A 16626-nucleotide genomic window follows, 5' to 3' on the forward strand; every position below is an offset into this window, starting at 1 on the left:
GTTCTTTTTCTTTAATGAGATTATAAGTCATTATTGTAGACAGGTGTTGAAGAGTAAAGTCAAACATGGGATGAACAGATGTTTGTTATGAGCGGTCTTGAAATGACCACATCTACAGCATTCGAAACGAATGAACGTTGCATAATTTCTATCCCGTAGCTCGACCGATGGTCCAGATGAGTTTGTCCACACCCACCATAGTGGCAGGATCGAAGGATATTAAAATGACCGTTGCAACATGTATCTCAGCTAACGGGAAGCCCCCTGCTGTGATCACGTGGGACACTGAATTAGATGGCGAAACGAACACTGAGGAGATCAGGAACCCTGATGGGACTATAACAGTGCGCAGTGACTACATCATGACGCCCAGTCGAGAAGCACATGAACAGCGGCTTACCTGCATCTCAACCTACAACAATGATCAGCAGACAGACAACGTTATTCTCAACATACAATGTAAGCAGACCTTCTAGTTTGCTGCAATGAGGAACAAAAATCACAATAACATTTACATACAATTTAAGAATATGTACCTCCTTCATGTAACAGCACAGTTTATATTTTTAACACGTTTTTAATTTAGATAAATGCTCTGATCATATGTTTCTTTTTTGCACAGATGAGCCAGAAGTGAGCATTGAGGGCTTTGATGGAAACTGGTATATAAATAGAGAGAATGTTCAGCTAACTTGTTTGGCTGATGCGAATCCAGCCATTTCTTCATTCCAGTGGAGATAGTAAGTACATTGCTGGACAGAGACTTGAAACAATACAATAATACAATATAGGTATATATGCAGTTGAGTGCACAATCTTGCATGCCCTCAGGACTAAATTACCATGTTGATTTTTACAGATGTTGCTTTTCTATTTTATGTAACACAGTGATCAAATTGCATACGTGAAGATACAAATACAAAAAAAAAAAAAAAAAAGTCAGTTTAGTGTTTTCACAAATCCTTTTGTGTTCCAACCTCTTTGTGTATCCTTGGATCTGTTTTTGGACTCTCTCAGTGGTAATTCTTCCTGACATCTTAGTTCTTACTCTGCCAAACCACTTGGCTATTGATTTTTCTTGCAATATTTGTTCTGTTTTCTTCAGAACGGGTTTGGAGGCCGAGAAGGTCATGTTGAAAAGTATTTCTTTTAGTTCTTTACATTTTTTTTTTTTACAAGGTTTCACAAATTATGTGGATTTCAGTTGCCTTTAGAGATTTTTGTTGGCACAATATTTCAAGAATGAGATATGTTTGTATCATAAACATGGAATGAATTGGGATTATCATTATACTCAGTAGAAGTAGAAGTAGAAGATTTAAACAGGGTCAGTGTCAAGTTCAAGGCCTGGTCAAATGTCTGAAATAGTTGCATTTTTTGTCAGACAAATATGTTCGTTTCAAGATAATAAACAGATTTTTAAAAAATTTTTTTTGGCTAGACACACTTTTTCTTTAGTGTGATATCTAAGGAAAGATCCATTGAATGTTTGCAGAATTACTATATGAACAAAAATGTATGTAGGTTTAAGTTTTGTATGTGCTTTTTGAACACCCTCCTCCACATTTAGTCTCCATTTGCTCTTATAATGGATCGGAAGGTCGAGGTTTCAAGCCCCGGTATCGCTAAGTTGCCAGTTTGGGCCCTTAAGCAAAGCCCTTAACCCTCTGTGCTCCAGGGGTACCGCATCATGGCTGACCCTGTGCTCTGACCCCAGCTTCTGAGCAAGCTGAGATATGCGAAGAAAGAATTTCACTGTTCTGTAATGTATATGCAAAAAATAAAGGCTATTCTATTCTTATAATAACCTCCACTCCACTGTTCAACTAGATTTTGGAGTGTGCTTGTAGAGGTCTGGCTATAGCAGGTTAATTTAGATCCTCCATTTTAACCCATGTAAACCATACCTTCATGGAGCTGGCTTTGTGCAGAGTGGCATTGTCATGTTGGAACAGGTTTGGGTCTCCTAGTTCAAGGGGCAATGCAGTGCTACCATATCTAAGGACATCCTATACAATCCTATACAATGGTATAATACACAGTTTGAAGAAAAAAACAAATATAGCTGGAAACATCAGGTGTCCCAATACTTTTATCCTTAAAATGTTTATAGAATTACATAATAACCAGCAGATGAACTGATCTGATTTGGGGATTGATACAAAAGTAGAAGAAGACCACAGCAAGGTCAAAAACTATTTCATACGTTTTTCCTTATTTGTGTCCTTTCATGTTTGATATCCATTTTTAAGAGTTTCTCTAATATCCAAATTTTACACAGGAAGAACTAAACTTTGTGGTGGTGGCCCTGATTATGCATTATTATAAAAAAAAAATCCTATTTATTTTATAATCTTCCATTGTTATCCTAGTCTTACATTTTAAATTCAACCCTTTTTGTTCACATAGTCTTAACGGCTCGATGCCGAATACAGCTGAGCAGCGTGAGGAGACACTCATCTTTAAGGGTCCTATAACCTACGAGATAGCGGGGACCTACATGTGTGATGCCACCAATAGTATTGGGACAGGATCCGCATCAGTCGAGGTGCTTATAACAGGTAAGGGCTGGAATTTGAAGCTCTGAATGTAAAAGTGCTTGTCATGCATGTTTAATGTGAGATTGCTATTTTCATCGTATTGAACTGCCTCTGAAACATCACCATATAAGCCACACTTAGTCATGATTTTCTGGAATAGGGTCTCATGTCTTTTCTGGGTCATCTCAGTGTTCTTCAAGCTGCATGTGTTGCTGTATGTTTGATCATTCGTGTGATCATAGAAATCTTCTAACAAGACTGAAATTCTGCATGATGTCTCATTTATCTCTGTACTCGCTTGCTCGCAGTAATGGACTGTCATGTTCTGTCCAAATTGAACCATTAGAAATACGCAGTGATGCTTGCCGCTGTGTGTCTGCTGCATGCTTGGATCTCTTCTCCTGAATGAAAGTGCTCAAGTTATCAATACACTGTCATCCCCTTTCCCCCTCATTAAACCTCCCTTTTCATCTTTTAATTTAAAGCTGCTGTGTGTAGACTTTTAATGTATTATTTAAAATAAAATCAAAAAGAGTAGTGGGGTGGTGGAAATATTTGTATGCTTGCCTGATGTTAGCATGCTAGCTCAAGCTTTGTTACAAGCCGAGGTGAAAAAAAAATTTAATCAGTTGACAAAATAATAAAGAGGTTATATAATAACAATACATACAGTACCTTACATGACATATCATATTCGAAGACATATGAATAACCCCATGCACAACAAACCACTAAGAAATCACAGTGAGCTAGTTTTCTTCTTTTGAAAGGGCTTCTTTTTTTGAATAAGCTTATGTTTTAACTAAACAGATAACATTAGCTTACTAGTCTTCATGACCTTCAGAGCCACAAGACCTGTTTTGGCAAACTAGCTAAAATTAGAAGGATAGCTTGATATGCTACTTTTATTTGATCCCAATAATTCAGCACATTTAAACAGCAGAATTATAGACACTGGGAAAACAAATCAGTCAATCAGAGAAAGTTACCATTTAATACTAACATGCTGCCCAAAGCACAAGCACAAGATTTTTTGCTCTTTCATGTAGTATTTATCAAGAGACATATCTTTTTGCAAATCTTTAAAACCACATAAATGAAGTACATGATTTATAAGCTGTTTAAAGTATGTGGTTTGGGGCATGACATTTAAAATGTATGGACTTGCAATAGCATCAAACTAGGCTATTGGAAATCAACCAACTAAAAAAAACATTCAGCAGCTTTAACTATGTGAAGTGTGGCTGTTAGAAGAATTAGAAAAAGGCTTATATACCCTCTTTCCTTCCATTTCTCCTCACCCAGAGTCCCCTAGCTCCACACATGCTGAGCACCAGCGAGCAGGCGCTGCTATTGGTGGAGCTGTTGTGTGTGGTACAGTGCTCCTCGCAGCCATTATATTGTTGGTGGTCTTCTTTAACCGGCAAAGACGCACCTTTAAAGGAGACTACAACACTAAAAAACAGGTCCTGGCCAATGGCTTTGGCAAAGCTAGCGACCTGTCATCATGCCCCTCTCTGCCCCAGAGCCTGACGTACCCCGAAGACCTGAACTATCCTGAGGATGAGAAGAAGCCTGAACTATATGGGGGCCCCAGTTTTTTAGGTGAAAGTGTTCAGGAGTTTCATAACCATCCTCCGAACAGTATGAAGACCTACAGTCCAGTGGAGGACAACAAAAGGTTGAAATATAATGAAGAGAGCTACAGGGATGGCTATGGATCTGAAGTGGAAGTCTCAGTGGATATGGTTCCTCAAATGGATGGTTCGGTTATCTCTAAAGAGGAGTGGTATGTGTGAAAAGGATAAAAGATTGAAAAAAATAGTTGTATATAGATTCATCTACATACCATCATTAGAATTCCTTTCCACCGTACTTGCTGGTAAATAGAGATTCAGACAGATATAGTATAAATATGGGTGAACTTTATTTATCTGTTGTTCAGCATTCCTGTCCTTTTTTTGTTGTCGTTTATCACATTTATATTACACTTGTCATGCTCTTAAGTAAATTATACTTCAGTGCTGATAAATTCCCGAACTTGACTGGCCCAAAGATGTGTAATGTTCTATAACAGCAGTTTTGACAGTAGTCAAATTATGTATAGTTATGTTTTAAAGCTAATAAGTCATTATTTCTATAGTAAAAAACTCTTATGCTAAACTCTCCACATTACCTAAGTCTAATAATTAAAATGTACAGAAATATGTTCAGTAAATAAGAAAAATAATAATAGTTATGGTGAAGATAATTACTTTATAATAACATAATTTTTTAGAACGTAGCCTCCAGTGTCCAGCTTCACAAAATATATAGCTGTAATTGCAAGCTTTTTATCATTAGTAAGTTGATATTTTATCAAGAGAAAGTGAAGGGGTAAATGTTTAAAGCTGCTATAACTGGACTTAGTGCAACATATTAAATGTAATATAATTTATATATATATTTATCTGTATATATATAGTCTGTGGGAAAATGTGGGCCATATTCCTAAAAGACTAATCATTGTGATTTCTTCTAAATGAATAAGAAACATAAATATTTGGTCTGTTTCTACTTTTTTATTTCACAAAGAGAAGCGTAAATCCCATTCTTTTTCAAACATTTTCTTTACTCCACATTCATGTTTTTTCTTTAAAATGGAACTAGGCTGATGCAACTGTGTTGTTAGCAAAGGATTTCTGTGGTGTTACCTCACGTGTGTCTAGTTTGAGTGAAAGCTGACACAGTCCCTTTGATGACAGGCTTTCTTTTTTTTTTTTTTTTTTTTACAGCCATTGCCAACATTTTCTGTCTATTTCAGTTTGACTTTTTGTAACCGAAATCTTATCATAGAAACTCACAAAAAACCCAAGAAAAACCTTTATTACAGCACACAACGGGATGTCTGGTCACCCTACTATTAATTATAATGGTATATGAGGGATAAAACAGTAAAGGACATGCTGTTATAGAAAAATGATTCAATTTCAGGCTGATAAGAGTATCCAGAGTGTTTGATTAATTCCTTTTCATTATTCATTGTTAGCACTTAATATGCAGATAATGGCAGCACTATATATATATATATATATATATATATATATATATATATATATATATATATATATATATATATATATATATATATATATATATATATATATTATGAAGAAACAGCATGGGATGAGAGAATGCTCACATACCCTGCACCGCAGTCGCAGTTTTACTCACACCTGACCTTGGTTTTATCAGCACATGGTCACAGAGTGAGACAGTCAGGGATGAGTAAAGTCAGTGAAGTCTAAACATCAAGTGCTGGCAAGAAATGTGTGTGAGAGGTCAGGGCATCTCACACACTTACAGAACGGGTTCAGAGTGAAACATTCAAACATTTTTTCAGGCACTTTGTTTACTGTGAAAATTTTGCACTGTCACTGTTAGTGTTGTACTTTGCTGATGCTTTGTAATTATACTACATATTGTAGATATTTTCTAAGAGAATGAAATGTCAACTTTCACATAGAAAAGTGTCAATTGCCACTACAATCAAGAACATACAATTAAAAGAAAATTGAGCAAATATGAATGCTCAGCCACAATATATTATTATGATTAATCTCCTGTAAACTATAAGGCCAAATATGTGGATTAGCACTTTTGTTACTTTTCTAACAAACAGGGTTGAATGATAGGCACCAAACAGTTTATATTTTTATCAGAGATCATGATGATCAGATGCTCAAAGCACAAGCTGAAAATAAAATGGATTACAATATGTGATTTTGTATAGGTAAAAAAAAGTGATTACCAGTTACATAAGTCAAATAGTTTGTGTCAAGCATACAAAATGAACACTGGGAAATGAATAGTGATCTAATCTAAGTACACATCTATTGGAAATTAATTTAAATTCAGTAAACATGACCGCCAGTATCAGAAGTGCAAAATCCGCTGTTCTGCGATGCTTTTAGTCTAATATGATTGACTGAGCCAGAAGCCTTTGGTAAACAGTGAAGATTTAGGTGGTGGGTTTTAAAGCATGTGTGAGACAGAGCTTAGTTACAAATGCATTTTTATTTCCCAAAGTGTTCGAGCGAGTGCTTAAAGTGAGACTTATGGCATCGTGTCTGAAATCCAGGCCCAGATGGTGTTCTGATGTGCAGCGGAATTATGCCTGAAGCCAGACTCAGTTAGATTTTTAAATATTTCACTGCTTTTCAGGAGCAGTTTGTAATGTTCTAAATTGTTTGCGGGTAATAATTATATATTTATAATAGTTGGACTTGTATGACAAATAACTTCTGTTAAACCTTTTGTTGACTTTTTACTGACCTGGAAATTAGCCCTGTTCAAAGCTGTTCAAAGCTACACCTTTTCCTTAGAGAGGCTTTCACATAAGCAGCATTTAGTGCACTAGATTCCAAGTGTACTGTTTGTTCGCTTTAAAAAAATTTTGTATTAGAAGACATAATGATGTCATAAGATGTCATAATGCACAGTTTACCCTCAAGAAATCTTGCCATATAAATGCCAATCACACACATTTATATATATTTATATATATTTATTTATATATATATATATATATATATATATATATATATATATATATATATATATATATATATATATATATATATATATATATTAGGGCTGTCAAAATTAGCACGGAAAAAAATGCGTTGATGCGGATTCATTTCAACAGCACAAATTATTATTAACGCACGATTTATGCAGCAAGCATTTCTGTTTGACCATTTTTATAAAAATATAAATAAATAAATGTGAATGCATCAAGTCTCAAATCAGCACCAAAATCTGCCATGGTGCACAAATCTGGCAATTAAAACCGTTTGTGTGGAAACATAGCAAAGGTTCTGTTTGGTGTCCTGATGACTTACGTAATTAATAACACTGTAATTACTTTAAAACTTTTACAAGAATATTTTGTGTTCATGCTCTATATTGAGTTTGGTTTCACTAATAATAAACGTACATTTGCATAAAGCATCCATATTTGTACATGCCTATGTTGATTAGAGTATTAAAAACTTGAAAAGTATTAATTGAAGCTACATTTAGAACAGATCAAAATGTGTGATTGTCACGATTAATTATGAGTTAACTCATGACAATCATCCTCCTAATAACAATTAAATATGTTAATCGATTGACAGTCCTAATATATATATAAATATATTTTATTTTTTTCCTCTTATACAGTAAACCCTGATTGCATCAGCAGCTCAGTATAGTTAGAGAAAGTTTCAGACAGAAACAGGAGAAATGCTTGATCCTGGGTAAAAATGGAGCAATCGAAATTGTGACTTCTTAATAGAGCAATTATTGATCGAAAAGTATTTGACATGTATATATTCAGTGTATGAATTTCGTTATCCACTCACAAGTTCCAAAAAACAATTGGTAGGGGAAGCATCATGGAATACTGTTACACATCCTAACCAGAACTTATAACCAGAAAGATTGTGCAAAGCACCCAGATAGCACACACACACCTGCACATCTGACCGATGATGGCTATTGTCTCAGTAATAACAAATATAGCTTGTTTGTTGATTAGAAAGAGATCACTTCACCATTTTGGTTTGAAAGTTAATGCATGCTCTTAATATTCTGCTTTTTACAATTTTTAACATACAGCATGGCAAGATTCGGTGTGCTAACAGAAGACAGTATTGTGTTAAACAGCGAGGTGAAATGAACATCACTCTGTTAATTAATCCGAGGAGGAAAGTTGAGTGACAAGGGGTTGGAGATTAAATAAATGATTTTCACTAGTGGGCTCTGTTTTACAGCAATGACATTAATGATGATCAACCCAAAAGGATCCAAGTATCTCTCACTGCTGAACAAAAAATCTATAGAAGGGACCAGAACTCCAGGTTCAGGTTCTGTAAATGCATTAAGTCTATTGTTTAATGTTATACACTGTTGTCTAGGTTAGTGTAAGGCTTCTATAAGAGGTTTGATCAGATCCTGCTCCACCTCTGCTCTTTTGGTTCTGCACCTCAAGAATATCTTACATCTTCGCAATTAGCAGACAAGGTCTTCGTCAAAGTCATCGAAGCGATAATTAGTGCCATTGTGAAGAAGTATGCGGGTTATCACAGGAAGCTGTGACCATATAAGGAACGTAAACGGCTAACAGAGGACAGAACGAGTTGTGCAGATCACCAGATTCAAACCAAACGTAATGTAAGCAGTGGCTGATAACTACATTCTGGCATTGTGGTAATTCGAGTATAATTAAAAAAAACATGTCCAGTGTATTTAGTACACACATGCCCCATTTAAACATAGTGGTGAAAACTGTAAATATCTGTTCAGAGTCCATAATAGTTGTGTGAATATTTTAGAGCTGCATGAACTCATCATGTTTTATGCTGTGCATGCGGTGCATCATACACTTCAACAGAGACTGTTGTAAAAGTGACAGAAAAGAAAAGTTCATTTAAGGTTTGATGTGTAAAACATAATTTATATCAAAAAAGAAAAAAAACACACAGTTGACACATTTGTATATATTTGCTGTATAAATGTCTTGCAGTGCAACTTTTTTTCTGGGCGAAGGAATACAATAAAACCATGTATAATGTGTATATGTTGTTCTCAACTCAAAAGTGTTGCTTAAACCTGAAATGTGATGACTAATATGTTTTTTTTTGCTTTTGCACATGGATATAATTAAATCTGTATATTGTTTTGTAAATATTTGAAACATGTTCAATGTTGTGCAATAAGTCATTATCGTGGAATGACTATGCTGTACAGTATTTCCATGTATTTCCACTGGCATGTCATTTGTTGAATTAATGCTTTGTTTTCCTGTTGGTTGTAACTGTATATGAAATCGTTTTAGTGTAGCTTGTGTATGTATTTGTTGGGACTTTTGGGCATAAGCACATGAATTGTTCTTTTGCAAAATAAACTGTGAAAATCCAGCTGTAAAAATCAGTAATCAGTATTGTGTGGGAGGGAAAAGAAAACTTTGTCTTTTTTATTGCACAAAACCTTTTTTTTTAGCTGAGTAACTGGCCTGTGTTGGCTGGTTGTCATTTAGTCCTGACAGTGAATTCCTTTTTCACTCAGCAGTGGTTTTGTAGTAGAAACTGTATAAGAACATATATATACTCACTGGAGGCTTTTAGTTTGTGGCTGGCTCTTGTCCTTTCTTTCCTGGACAGAAACCAACCATTGTCTTTCAAAATCCAATATGAAACAGCCTTTCATTGGTCAGGAACTAACATCATGTTGTTCAGTGACCTAAATGAAAGCTTACTTACCATTCATGATAGACAAGGTTGAGCTAGCACAAAGTAAGGAAAAATATATATACTCATATATATATATATATATATCTCAAAAAAGTGAGTAATTCCATCACATTTCAGCAATGAAACTTGGATATATTTGAGAATAGTCAATGAGCAGCTTGTATAACAGTACAGATGTCCTCTGAAAATAACTGAACATACAGTTATTATTGTTAAAACAGCTGGCAACGAAAGTGAGTACACCCTAAGTGAACATGTCAAAACTGTGTCCAATGTGTAATTTTTTCCTGTGAGCACCATTGTTATGTAGCACTGCCTTAATCCTCCTGGGAACAGAAATAACCAGAGCTGCACAGGAATCCTCTTCGACTCCTTCATAATGACATCACAGAGCTGCTGGATGTTAGACACATGGTGCTCCTCTACCTTCCTCTTGAGGATCCCCACAGGTGCTCAATAGCGTTCAGGTCTGAAGACATAATTGGCCACTCCAACACCTTCACCTTCAGCTTTCTCCGCAAGGCAGTTGTCATCTTGGCGGTATGTTTGGGGTCTTTATTATGTTGGAAAACTGCCATTCAGCCCAGTTTCTGAAGAAAGGGGCATCATGTTCTGCTTCAGGACGTCACAGTACCTGTTGGAATCCATGTTTTTCTCAATAAAGTGCAGCTCCCCAGTACCAGCAGCACTTACAGTATGCAGCCCCGGACAATGATGCTACCACCACCATGCTTGACTGTAGGCAAGACACAATTTTCTTGGTGCTTCTCAACAGGGCTTCGGCACACATGCCAAACAAGTTTATCTTAGTCTCCTCAGACCACAGGAAATGGTCCCAGTAATTCATGCTCTTAGACAGGTTTTATTTAGCTAATTGTTTGCAGGCTTTCTTGTGAGCCAGCTTCAGAAGGGGCATCCTTCTGGGACGATGGCCATGCAAACTGACTTGTTGCAGTGTGTGTCATATGGCATCGTTTTCCACCACAGGATGAAGGAGATGTTTGTTTTTCCCTGTTTTCTAGGTAACATTATAAGCTGTTGTTTGTGTTTTTGTTATGAACTCCAAGCAAGAGAAAAAGGAGAGGCTAGAAAGGGATTGACTGTTTATAGCTGCTATAACATAAGTGATAAAAAGAACTTTTAGGAAAAATAATTATCTTCAGGGTGGTAATGTGAACTCAAATTTACATATAGGATCAGGTCACTGATTATTTTTTATAACTAAATATCACATGTTGTTTTACTCCAACATACAACATTTCTGCATGTTTCAAATTGTACAAGTGAAAAAATGACTTATTAAAGCATTACTGATGTTTCAAAGGCAGCAATAATAGAGTATAATTTATGTTCATGATAAAGTCATTCATTTGTTTTTCCTGTGTGCTAAATTCTACCTTAAAAAAAAAAAAAAATACAAATTCTAGATAATTCATCAGTATCGCACAAGCAAGAGTTAGACAGTACTCAATGTCAGTCTGATTCTGATTTAGGTACACTGCCATGCCGATATTCAATCTAACAGTGTCAAGTGCAATTGTGATATTGCTTTTTTACAACAGTTCAATAAACAAGTAATTTTGTAAAACATTGTGGACAAAATATTGCCAAAAATTCTGAAATTGAAAATAGCTATATGGTAGCTTTACAGTATATTGCTGGCTCTGATTTTGTGCTTTCCTGGATGGTTCTCGAAAAAATGGTTTCCTGAGCTTTCCTAAATTATATTCCTGAGAAATATAATTTGCCATGTCTATTTCCGAACTGTACTGTAATAATTACTTCAAATTAAGAAGTTACATTTTACTTTATGAACACAGCCAATTTCAGTGATACACAGTATTAGGATACACAAAATAGATGCACTCTTTGAAAGCCCTTTGATCAATCAAATATTTGACCTGGAACCAACTATTGTTTAATATCTCTTTATTAAAATCTCACTGAGGCTTCTAAAATGACACCAAGGTTCATTATTGTTGTGGAACAATCACCCAACATCTATGTTTTCCACAGAATCCCCCCAGCCACTGAACGCAGCTGAGAGGGTGATGAGTGTCCTTGGATGGGTGATTGCTCTTGGCATTGTCCTCAGTGTAGCCGCCGTTGTATTCATGGTCAACAGACAGCAGAGGAAAAGGCAAAGTGAAACCGACGGTGACTCGTGGGTACCATGCAATTTGCATACAAAGCACTGAGCTAGAACAGTCAATGTGTACTTATTGAAAATAAATGTGTTAAACACTATGTGTCATCAGCTTATTACAATATTTAATCAACCCTTGATACCTGCTAGTGTTTTTCTGGTAGTCATTCATACAATAAATAACATAATTTTACAGTTTTTTATAGCTGTTCATATCATCAGTGCTAAGTTACCTGTTAGTCTGTCCAAGCTGTTTTTCTGGATAGTTCTAATTTAATGTTAGTGGGTCAGCTATCATGGCCAAGTAACTGTCTAGCAAAGAGTTAATAGTCTTTATCAGTATATAACGATCAGGAATAATTTTATGGCCACCGATCAGGAATAACATTATGACCATCTGCCTAACATTGTGTTGGTCCCCCTTTTGCTGCCAAAACAGTCCTGACCCATCGAGTATTAACAGCATTTACTTCTTCAGCAATTTGAGCTAAAGTTGTCTGTTGGAGCGGACCACACGGCCCAGCCTTCAAGCCATGAGCTCGACCGCCCATGACCCTGTCGCAGGTTCACCAATGTTCTTTCCTTGGACAACTTTTGATAGATATTGATCACGGGAAACACCATACAAGAGCTGCAGTTTTGACTGACCCAGTCGTCTAGCCATCACGATTTGGCCTTTGTGAAACTCGCTCAAATCCTTACACTTGCCCATTTTTTCTGCTCCTAACACACCATGATGAACCGATAATCAATGTTATTCACTTCACCGGTCATAATGTTATAATTTCATAATGTTATGCCTCGTCGGTGTTTACGTCGCAGGTTTTGCTGGTGTACTGAACCAGCACAATCTTTCTGATAACTTTTAACATGTACACACATTATTGCTGGCGAACACTGGAAGTTTTTTTCGGAGAGAGATCTTTACATGTGTCATATAAGTGCAGTGCCATTAAGAAAAGTCTTGCGGCTGTCCTGGTGTTTTTCTGAAGCATGCACTTTGCAGACTCCTCTATTCCTTAAAGATCTTTGTCCTCAACAGGGCCGGTTCTTCTCCTGCCCGTAAAAAGCCTTCTTCGTTTCAGAAGAAGCCAGCAGATGACTTCCAGGTAAGACAGCACTTAGCTCTTGTGGTTTATGCTAGATATAATATGCACTATATGCACTAATCTGCATTATATCTAGCATACTAAATTAAAAAGGTAGACATTTGTGCTTTAGGGTTTATGAACAGACAGCACCTCCTACTGGTGAACAGGTATTGAAAAATAAACTGATAATATTCCCCTTTTAACTGAAGGAACAGACGGATCGTCTTGTCTTCTCGTAAACGCTACTCATAAACCAGATTAAGTTGTCTTCATTTCTTTCATGCTCTAAAGTACAAGAGCTTTAATTACTGCAGTAGATCTTTTTCTAATATGGTGCACCCTCTCCACAGAACCAGGCCCAGATATACAACGAGCTTCCAAACCCAGCTGATTATGTCAGTTATCGTCTGGCGTGTGATAAGAATGGCTTTCCAGAGCAACACTCTCCACCCATTCAGCCGCCACTCACATTTCTGCCCCAGCACCCATGCGCCCAGGGCAGCAGGTTTACCTACACGACACCACCTGGACCTAACACTTCCTTCACCTTCCCTAAAGAACAGTATGTATGAGTAAGCACATGCAGACCTCACCATCTTTATCTTTCTTCCTGTACAACTTCTATGAAAGGAACAAATGTAAACAAATTCTATGAAAAGTTGATCTCAATGTTGATTATATTCCTATAACAGCATGTCCCAAAGTGTTTTATTTCTCTTATATAATAAGATGTTGCCTATAATAACCTTATGTATGTTATTACTTTTGTTTAGATTTATAGTTTTGGTGAAATGTGTACAAAACATATAGACTTGAGAAAGAGTGCTAATACTGTAGTAGCGTTTATGGAAATAATGACTCATGTAAGCATAAAGGAATCATCTGGTTTAAAAAAACACAAAACTTTATAAATTATTATTATCTAAAATTATTCTGTGAAGAAGGCATTGTTTTTTAAACAATGACATTATTGAAGTGAGCACTACCCTCATTGTTAACAGTGTATGAATAAAAATAACAGATGCTTAGCTAACTGGATAAGGCTGTTATGGTTGAAGTAGCTTGTTGGTCGTGTTTCTTTTAGATAGCTACTTTAAATTTAGCATTATTCATGATGTAGCAAATATATTTAATTACAGACACTATCCGAATGACATCTCTGACTGATTGTGATCTTTTTAACTTGAGACTTAAAAATATAAAACATCTAAAGCTCCAGCTAGCTACTCTAATGCACTTAGCAATCTAACAGTTTGCCTGTACGTGTTTTGGCAGGTTGGATGTTGAGCTGTGAAAGGCTGATATCACCACTGGGTTTTGGCATACATATGCAATAATTTGGGGAAGGGATGAGCATCTGTCTTCACTGTAACAGACATTGCTGCTGATGATGATTCTTTGACACTTGAAGTGTAGCCTTTCATCAGGATTCAGGTGCAATGTACATTTTATAATGAGGTTGGTGTTGGTTGAAATTCATTGAATTGGCTTATAGTAATTATTATTCATTAGTATTATTTATTTTTGTTTTTAGCAATGATAAAAATTCAGTATAGTTAAATATTTGATTAAAAATGTCACATTGTTTGTTACTTTTCATCCCCTGTATTTCATGTTCTGGGACGTCTGGGAAATAGGTCTTCACCAGCCTCTCTTATTCTCTCTTGAAGTTAATCAGACAAAAACTGCAGTTTGTTTTGTTCATAAGAAACAACGAACTGCAGTCCTGGAGACTTTTCCCAGGTCAGAAAACTTCACCTCTGACTGTTACAAAGCACTTACACTGAAGACTGCTACCTGTTTGTTGTTATTATTTTAAAAAAGTGTATTAGAACAAGCACATTAACGTGAACCTGTCATTTGCCTTGCTGTTATAGGAAATGAATCAGCACTGTGATATAGCTATGGCCTATTCATTTGTTATATATTTTTTTGTACATATTCCCATTGTGCATATAAGGCACAATAGGCCATTTGATAATACATTTACATTCCTTGTTTGTGTAAAGTTTGATTTTTATGCTAATATATTTTAGAAATATAACCCACAACCAAAGTCTCTGAATCACACCACTAAACATAACTTACTACATGCATTTAGTTAATCATTTGGTTTTTTTTTTATCAAAAAATTCAGAATTTCTAAAATCCTGAGTTAATTCTATTCTTAAAATCTAAAGGACTATTTTGAACATGTTTTACTTATAGCAAAATGTCGATAGACAAAGAAACATAAAAATCAAATTCTTGTAGACATTGTGCTGTATATACATACCATCCCATTCCATTGTGTGTCTGTGTTCATTAAGAATATATACTGGTGGCATTTCTTTTTTAAATAAAGAATCAAATATTGTTCAGATGTGTCCTGTCAATTGATTTACATTGTATTGCCAAATGCATCAATGCACAATGCAAGGGTCCAGTGATATTGAAATTATGGAATGGAATAGAAGAACAAACATTCTACTCATTCTGGAAACTACACAGCAGCACTACTTAATATCAACACAACCAGAGAGACTAAATGTGGAAAATAAGCACATACAAATCTTACATTAAGGTGTCTTATATAACTCATATAAAAAAAAATTATATATCATGAACTATATTGTATTCTATTGTATTGAAGTATATTGTTATAATTATAGCTAGGAAGTCAAGCACAGTTGCACAAGCCCCTATATACATTGTATTTTCATTTACAATATTATTATAGTAATTATAATGATTGTAATATTTTTGTTAATATTTTATATATTGATCTGTTACATATTTATATAGCAAGTATATACTGGTTAGTTTGGTATGCTTAATTGTTTAATGTATATATAACTGTATAATGTATATAGAGTTATGTATAATGTATAAGATAACAGAGCCCACATACTAAAACCCAGACAAAGCTCAGACAAGAATAAACGAATCTAAGAAAAAAGAAAGCAGAGAAGATCACAGACCACAATGATCCCTGCAGTGTGCAGTTCTGTTTTTTAATTATGTATAAATGTATAAAAAGTAAGAGAGAGAGAGAGAGAGAGAGAGAGAGAGAGAGAGAGAGAGAGAGAGAGAGAGAGAGAGAGAGAGAGAGAGAGAGAGAGAGAGAGAGAGAGAGAGCTGGTGTAATTATCCAAGTTACACAGTAGTGAAATATGAGAAACCTATTAAATAGCTATTTTGCTGTTTCTTGAAATACGACCTGCTATTAGAACACGGCATAAAACTGACCTCAAACCGAAAGATGGATAATGAGTACAGAAGGAGCAGAGCCTGAGTTATAACTAATACTAGTCTTCATTTGTGGTATAATATCAATTATGTAAAGCCTATTTTTTTCATAATCACTCAGAGCTTGACCTGCCTAACAAGAAGGAATTAAAAACCTCAAAGGTGATAGATCCCTGCATACTCAATAATTAATGAGAGACAGGTATCGTCTTTCCTTCTCTCTACTCCACTGCATTCCTGCAGGTGGAGGTTGGGATCAGTGAATAATTCAAGCCAAATCAGTTTTCAGAGATTCGATCAGCTCGCACTCACATTCCCACTGCCTGCCGGGACTGGCCAATATA

General features: G+C 35.6%; 1 protein-coding gene across 5 annotated transcripts in view; it reads left to right on the top strand.

The window, feature by feature from the left end:
- nectin1a (nectin cell adhesion molecule 1a) overlaps window positions 1-15410 on the top strand; it is a 39535-nt gene extending 24125 nt beyond the window's left edge. The window contains exons 3-10 of one of the 5 annotated variants that reach the window (XR_014537282.1): window positions 160-459; window positions 623-740; window positions 2410-2561; window positions 11834-11981; window positions 13006-13072; window positions 13405-13626; window positions 14330-14659; window positions 14703-15410. Coding sequence is in view for 3 of the 5 variants with exons in the window: in XM_083564906.1 (XP_083421032.1) it covers window positions 160-459; window positions 623-740; window positions 2410-2561; window positions 3846-4339 (1064 nt within the window). In the remaining 2 variants the exon portion in view is untranslated. Of the gene's footprint in view, window positions 1-159; window positions 460-622; window positions 741-2409; window positions 2562-3845; window positions 4486-11833; window positions 11982-13005; window positions 13073-13404; window positions 13627-14329 lie in introns of those variants that run through there. The other 4 variants (XR_014537283.1, XM_083564908.1, XM_083564907.1 and 1 more) reach the window with 4 other exon arrangements.
- The last annotated feature ends 1216 nt before the right edge of the window (window positions 15411-16626 follow it).

Source organism: Silurus aristotelis, assembly GCF_946808225.1.
Source record: "Silurus aristotelis genome assembly, chromosome: 16".
Lineage (NCBI taxonomy): Eukaryota > Metazoa > Chordata > Actinopteri > Siluriformes > Siluridae > Silurus > Silurus aristotelis.